Genomic DNA, 7,978 nt, shown 5'->3' on the forward strand with positions numbered 1-7,978 from the left:
TATGGATATTATTGTAGATATTAGATGGATATCAATTTTCAAATAAATATAGTTGTGTGCAGATTTTTATTGTTGACTTGCAATTTTATTTCATTGTGGTCAAGATTGTGCTCAACGTGTTGATTCTATGGAATTTTCATTGCTATTTATTTTGTGGTCTTATATCAGTAAATTTTTATAAATGTTTTACATGTATTGAAAAGCATCTTCCATATAATTCTCCAACTTTGCATTCTATGTCTCGTGCTGCTATGTGGTTAGGTACATAAAGTGTATTGCTGTGATAGTTTCCTAGTGAGTTTTTCTCTTTGATAACTATAAAATGTCTTTCTTTTATGCTATAAATGCTTTTGATGTTAATTACTATCTTTTGTTTAATATTTGCCTGGTGTGACTCTCCCACTCCTTTATTTTCAACCTCTTAGTTTGCTTGGTTTAAAGATTGGTTTTAAAGAACAAAAGAGCTTCGAGGAAGTAGGATAACTACCCAAGACCCTAGACCCATGATTACATTGGATGGGCACTGATTAAATCAAAAGAGGCTACTGCCTAGATACAGAACCAGAGTCATCAGGACTTGAGGCTACACTTGGAGGCTAGCTAGCGAGAGGACACGGTCTCTCGGGGTCCTGGAGTAACTTCACCTGGAATCAGCATTTCGTTGGTGGAAGGTAGGTCACTTTCTGTTATTTGTGCTTGTGAGCAAAAGAGTTATTTTTCTGTTACAAGTTTAAGAAAGTAACTGTAGTTTTATATATATATATGTGTGTGTATATATATATATATATTTACAATCGAGAAACGTGCATTGGGATTATCATTTCCTTGAGTTAAAAGTTTTCTTATTTTTAAACTTGTTTTCAGACTTGTGGAGTTAATTTCTTTTCTTAATATCTTCTTGGTAAAAATCACAGATTTTCAGGAAAAAGCACTGCATTTAACAGGCTGGTATCCAACAGAATTAAGATGCTTTTCTAGAACCGGCAAAGGAGTGAAAGGGAACTGGAGGGGCGCCTGGGTGGCTCAGGTGGTTAAGCGTCTGCCTTGGGCTCTGACCCTGATTTCAGGGTCCTGGGATCGAGCCCCATGTCTGGCTCCCTGCTCAGTGGGGATTCTGCTTCTCCCTCACACTCTCCCTCTGTGCTTTCTCCTTCTATCTCTCTCTCAAATAAATAAATAAAATCTTAAAGAAGAAGTCAGGAAACTGGAAAATACATGGACTAAATTAAAGACCTTGATTGGATATAGGGGTAGCAGAATTGGGACGGCGCTGATTGAATTAGAATTCGGGTGGGACAATATAGCTGGAGCTTGAGCAAAGCATGCTTCATTTAGAGGCTGAAACGTTAGGGGGGACCATTTTCTTAGTCCTAATGTATGATCATTTGGAATCAAGATCTTAAAGTCATAGAAAGCAAGCATTTGTTTTGGTTTTGCTTTTGTTTTTTCCTTTAAAGCATAAAACAGATGACACAATGACATTTTATATCAGAGAGCGACTTTTTCCTGGTAAAATGCTTTATTTATGCATTCAAAGTACAACTATTACGTGCCTATCATTTTTAGATTTCTTCATTGGGATCTTGTATTTCTGTTGCTAAAAGGGATTGAAGCCTTTTTGCTATCCCACATTATAGTAGTCTGCCAGCCACAGTGCTGCTTTCCTCTGCTTCAATGACTTATGGTCAACCAAGTTCCAGAAGCAGAGGGTCCTCCTTCTAACGTTTGCTCAGAAAGTCAATAGCAGCCCAATGCTACCTCCCAGTGCCTCATCACTCACCTCCCTTCACTCGTCATGTAGGCATTTTATCAGCTTACATCCGTAAGAAAGATGGGTACAAACAATAAGATCCTTTGGAAGAGAGGAAGAGATAACATTCACATAACTTTTATTTCCGTGTACTGTTATAATTGTTCCATTTTATGATTGTTGTTGTTAATCTCTCACTGTGCCTAATTTATACATTAAACTTTAGCATAGATACATATGTGTAGGGAAAAAATGGTACATACAGGGTTCGATACTATCCTTGATGTCAGGCATCCCGTGGAGGTCTTGGAATGTATCCCCCGAGGACAAGGGGAGACTACTGTCTAATTGATTGTTAACTGGTGTGCAGAATGCTCTAGATTTCTGGATGCTAATCTGTGTCTAGAAAGTTTGTTGAACCCTATTATTTCTAATAATTTATCTTTTGGTGTGACATGATTAAATTTTAATTAGATTGCCTCAAGTGTTTACCCATTAAGGATAATGAGTGTATACATTAAGTGCACAGTTAATGTGTACATTTATGTTCTGTATTTTTTGCCTGCTTGTAGTTTACATAGCACTTTTTTCTATTATGGGACCTCTTTCCTCTTTTTTTGAAAACATGTATTCAAATAATGAAATAGACGTTGAGTTATTTCAGATATTTTTCTGCATGACATAAGATGATGACTTTTCCATTTCATTTGTTATGGTATTCAGTAACACTGCTAGAATTTTTTTTTAACTTTTTAAAAGATCTTATGTATTTATTTGAGAGACAGAGAGAGAGAGAGAGAGAGAGCACAAGTGGGGCAGGGGAGAGGGATAAGCAGACTCTGCAGCTGAGCGTGGAGCCTGATGCAGGGCTCGATCCCAGGACCCTGAGACCATGACCTGAGCCAAAATCAAGAGTCCATTGCTTAACCGACTGAGCCACCCAGATGCCCCAACACTGCTAGTTTTTAAAGCCTCCTTGCAGTAATTTATCATGATGTGTTATTCTTTTAATGCCCTGTTGTGGTAAAAATTTGATAAAATTTTATTTAAGGTTTTTGCAACTTTTCCCCTAGATATCATTGACCCTATAGAGTGCGTATCCAGTGTTGGCCCTTCTGGGTTTAGCTTCAAGGTTATGCTTGAAAACAAACTGAGGGGCCTGGGTGGCTCAGTTAAGTCAGTTAAGTGTCTGGCTTTGGTTGGGGTCGTGATCCTGGGGTCCTGGTATCAAGCCACACGTCGGGCTCCCTGCTCAGTCTCCCCCTCTCTCTCCCTCTGCCTGCCACTTCCCCTGCTTGGGCTTTCTCTCTCTGTGTCAAATAAATAAGTGAAAAAAATCTTAAAAAAAAAAAAAAGAAAGAAAAGAAACTGAATATCAAACCCTAGAAAAGTTTGTATGAAGTAAGAGTTAGAATCCACTTATAAAATGACATTTTAGGTTTTTATGGGTCATATTTACAGTTGTTATATTTCTATTAGGTTTATTAGTATATATAAGCACTCTACTTTTTTCTTGGACCACTCTGGGATAGTTGTACTTTGAGAAAATTTTCTTTTTTAGTTTTCAAAATTAGTAGCATCAAAATTAGTAGCACTAAGTTACTTACAATATTCAATTATAATTTTTAAAAAAATTCTCTGATAGATTTTCAGCTATATCGCCTATTTTATCATAATGTGGTCTATTTGCGCTTTTCATTTTTTTTTTTTAAGATTTTCTTTATTTTTTGAGAGAGAGAGTGAGAGTGTGGGGTGGGGAGGGGCAGAAGGGGAGAGAGAGTGAGAATCTCAGTCAGACTCCCTGCTGAATGGGAAGCCAGATGCTGAGTGGGGAGCTGGAGGTAGGGCTCCATCTCATGACCCTGAGATCATGACCTGAGCTGAAACAAGAGTCTGACGCTTAATCGACTGCACCCCCAGGCGCCCCTGTCTTTTCACTTCTAATGGTCTTTTATAAGAATCAGGTTTTGGTGGTCATTTCTGTTAGGTGTTATGCTCCCTTTGCAATTGTTTTAGTTTATCTTTGTTTTCCTTTCCTTAATTTACCTTTGAGGTTAATTCATTCAGTTTCTTGAGTTGAGTGCTTCTCTCATTTACAAACTAGCTTAATTTTTCTTTTAGTTCAGTTCAATGTTTCTCTTTTTCTGTCTTATGATTTGCCCTAAAATTCTTTTTTTTAATTTTAACTTTACTGACGTATCACTGACATTAAAGAATTGTAAACTATTGGAGGTGAACATTGTGGCGATTTGTTGGATGTACGCATTGTAAAATGATTCCCCCCATCTAGATAATTAATACAACAATCACCTCACGTATTTACTTTTTTATTTTTTATATTTTGGTGAGAACATTTAAGTTCTACTCTCATAAAGTTTCGTTATACAGCACAGTTTTATCAAGGATAGTCACTATGTTTTACATTAGATCCTCAGAACTTATTCACCTTATAGCTGAAATTTTGTAGCCTTTTACCAACCTCTGCCTATTGCCCCCAGCCCCTCCCAACCACTTTTCCCCCTCTGTTTCTGTAAGTTTCAACTTTTAAAAAAAATTTTTTTAGGATTCCATATATAAGTGATACTATGCAGTATTTGTCTTTCTCTATCTGGCTTATCTCACTTAACATAATGCTCTCAAGGTCTGTGTTGTCCCAAATGGTAGAATCTCCATCTTTCTCATGAATGAATGGTATTCCCTTGTATATATATACACCACATATTTCTTTTTAATAGAGAAGTTGAAAATTATTTTTTTTTATTGAAGTTTAGTTAACATTCAGTGTTATATTGGTTTCAGGTATACAATATAGTGATTCAACAATTCTATACATTACTCAGTGCTCATCAAGATGAGTGTACTCTTAATCCCCTTCACCTGTTCCACCCATCCCCACCCACCTCCCCTCTGGTAACCCTCAGTTTGTTCTCTGTATTTAAGAGTCTGTTTTTGTCTTTGCTTCTTTTTTGTTTGTTTGGTCTTTTGTTTTGTTTCTTAAATTACACATATGAGTGAAATTATATGGTCTTTGTCTTTGTCTGACTTATTTTGCTTACCATTATACTCCTTAGGTCCATTAATGTTGTTGCAAATGGCAAGATCTCATTCCCTTTTATGGCTGAATAATATTCCATTATATATATACCACTTCTTTATCCATTCATCTATGGATGAACACTAGGGTTGCTTCCATATCTTGGCTATTGTGAATAATGTTGCAATAAACATGGGAGTACAGATATCTCTTTGATACTCTGTTTTCATTTCCTTTGGGTATATACTGGGAAGTGGAATTGCTGGATCCATATGTTAGCTCTATTTAATTTTTTGAGGAACCTCCATACTGTTTTCCATAGGGGCTACACCAATATACATTCCTACCAACAGTGCAATTTTTGCATTGCTTTTCCAATTTTGAAATTAACATTGTTGTACCAATTTTCTTTAACTTGCTGTATTAGTGTTTCTTTTGTCATCTATTTATTTTCAAAGATTCTGTATTCTTTTCTTTAGATTTAGCCTTTAAACTTTCTTGAAGAGACTTTCTGCTATCCGGTGGAGTGAGGAGCCCCCGGTGAATCAGGAGAGGCCTCAGAGACACAACTCCAACTGAGGAATCTCACAGAACTGCAGGCTGGGTTAGAACTTGATGCAGAGTGCCTGCCCCACTGGGGAATACTCTATTTTCTTTGGGCACAAAATGCCGACCAGAGTGGCATCCCCCTGGTGAACCGGCGAGCCTGGAAGAAATATCTTTTCGTTTGTTTAAAAGTTCATGCCTGAATTCCTGCCTCACAGATGTACCACAGCATTTTTCTTAAAGAAAGAATAGAGAAGATGATAATCCCCTACCGACTCAGGTATCTAAAACCTACCTAAAAACCCAGAGTTGGCTGCTTGTTATATTGCAGCCATGAAGTCTAAGCCCTATGGTCCCCAGAACCCAAGTTATACAGTCAGGACCTTCCACCCAACCACGGAAGAATTTAAGGATTTCGACACATATATTGCTTATGTGGAATCCCAAGGCGCACACCGAGCCGGCCTCGCCAAGGTGATTCCACCCAAGGAATGGAAAGCCAGAGAGACCTACGATGATATCAGTGACATCTTAATAGCCACTCCCCTCCAGCAGGTGGTCTCCGGGCAGGCAGGTGTGTTTACTCAGTACCATAAAAAGAAGAAAGCCATGACAGTGGGGGAGTATTGCCATTTGGCGAATGGCAGAAAGTATCGGACTCCACCACACTCGGATTTTGAGGACTTGGAGCGAAAATACTGGAAAACCCGTCTCTACGATTCTCCGATCTATGGCGCTGACATCAACGGCTCCTTGTTTGACGAAAACACGAAGGAGTGGAACCTCGGACACCTGGGAACCATTCAGGACCTGCTGGAGCAGGAGTGCGGCGTGGTCATCGAGGGCGTCAACACCCCCTACCTGTACTTTGGCATGTGGAAGACCACCTTCGCCTGGCACACGGAGGACATGGACCTTTACAGCATCAACTACCTGCACTTCGGGGAGCCCAAAACTTGGTACGCGGTGCCCCCAGAGCACGGCCAGCGCCTGGAACGCCTGGCCACGGAGCTCTTCCCGGGCAGCGCCCGCGCCTGCGAGGCCTTCCTGCGGCACAAGGTGGCTCTCATCTCGCCCACCGTCCTCAAGGACAACGGGATCCCCTTCAGTCGGATCACGCAGGAGGCTGGCGAGTTCATGGTGACGTTTCCCTATGGCTACCACTCTGGCTTCAACCATGGCTTCAACTGCGCAGAAGCCATCAACTTCGCCACCCCGCGCTGGATCGATTATGGCAAGGTGGCCTCCCAGTGCAGCTGCGGGGAGGCCCGGGTCACCCTTTCCATGGACGCCTTCGTGCGCATCCTGCAGCCCGAGCGCTATGAGCTGTGGAAGCGCGGGCAGGACCGGGCTGCGGTGGACCACACGGAGCCCGCGGCGCTGGGCAGCCGGGAGCTGCGCGCCTGGAGGGAGGTGCGCGCCCCCGGGAGAGCCGCGCTGGGCCTGAGGCACCTCCCCCAGCGCCGCGCCCCGCGCGCCCTGCGGCCTGTGGCCGCTGGCCCGGGCACCCGCCGCTGCACCCCTCTGCGCCCGGCCTCCGCGCGCCCCTTGCCCGCGCAGAGCTCTTCCTCTGATGCCCATTCCGGAGCTGTCCCCGCCCGCACCTCCCGGGAGTCTGGCCCCACCCGGCCGCCGCCCCCCAACCCCTCTGCCCCAGATCTCCGGCCCCCCACTGGCAGGTGTGGTCCTGGTCGTCGTCCTCGGGAACAGGGTGCTCAGGGGCCTAGCATCCAGGCCCGGGCCAAGAGGCGCCTGTCGGTGGGAACAGGGCACGCAGCTCAGCACTGCAAGGCTCAGCCCCTTCCTGTGGATGGAGGCTGGATGGACAAGCCCGCACCACCGAGCCCTGGATTCCAGGTTTATTTTGAGGCTTCTGGGTGCTGTTGTGCCCCTGATCTTCAACCCTTAGGGCCCCCATTGGATCCTGATAATCCGATGCACCCTGGCCCGTGCCTGCTATCCCTGGACGGTATTACAGTCAGCTTCTCTGACAGTGTTCCTCTGGCTCCTCCAAATGGAACTCAGAGAAGATTCCCCAGCCATGCTGATGGGGACTGCGGCGCCCCTCTGACCCTCTCTGAGGTTGTAATGATGGACCACACTTATGCCTCTGTGAAGCCGACCCCAGCTCCAGCTGCCAGCATCTCTTGCATCCCTGACTTTGATCCTCTGGGGTTGAAGCCAGAGACTGCTGCCCTTTTTGAGTCCTGGGTTGTGTTAAGCCCTGATGGAAGAACTTCAGCCTTCGAGCTGTTGACTTTTAAAGATTTTGCCCAATATGGCTGTATCTGACCCTCAACCCCAGGAAGCACAGAAGCTTCCAGATTAGCAACAATTCCAGGCTGGGCCTGTGAGAATAGAGGTGCTTTGTCTCCTAGAAAAGACACGTTACCAAAGATGCCGGAGACTTTCTCCTGCTAGGACAACCAGGACTCCCAGCGAGTGGCTCCCAACAGCTGCCCATAGAATGTTGTAGTAGCTTTCAGGGAATCTCAGCCCACCCCTGAACACTGAAAGTTCTGTGGTCTCTGCCTTGGCCTAGATGCCACGGTTGCTGGTTGTTTCTGAGGTCACCCCCAGGGTATCTGCCCCTACAGTAATTTGGGGCAACATTGGATGTTGCTGAGAATCTGACCGAGCCCCTTGGT

The 7,978-nt window shown here is 43.7% G+C and overlaps 1 protein-coding gene across 1 annotated transcript; it reads left to right on the top strand.

The window, feature by feature from the left end:
• Nucleotides 1-5,663: 5,663 nt before the first annotated feature.
• Nucleotides 5,664-7,622, top strand: LOC123326230 (lysine-specific demethylase 4D-like). Its single transcript, XM_044919779.1, has one exon. It carries the CDS (start codon nucleotides 5,664-5,666, stop codon nucleotides 7,620-7,622), a length of 1,959 nt encoding a protein of 652 aa, XP_044775714.1.
• Nucleotides 7,623-7,978: the final 356 nt, after the last annotated feature.

The sequence above is a fragment of the Neomonachus schauinslandi genome, chromosome 11, assembly GCF_002201575.2.
Source record: "Neomonachus schauinslandi chromosome 11, ASM220157v2, whole genome shotgun sequence".
NCBI classification, from domain to species: Eukaryota; Metazoa; Chordata; class Mammalia; order Carnivora; family Phocidae; genus Neomonachus; species Neomonachus schauinslandi.

What these genes read in the sequence shown, in the direction of transcription:
- LOC123326230 (XM_044919779.1), top strand. Translation starts at nt 5,664, where the DNA reads ATGAAGTCTAAGCCCTATGGTCCCCAGAACCCAAGTTATACAGTCAGG.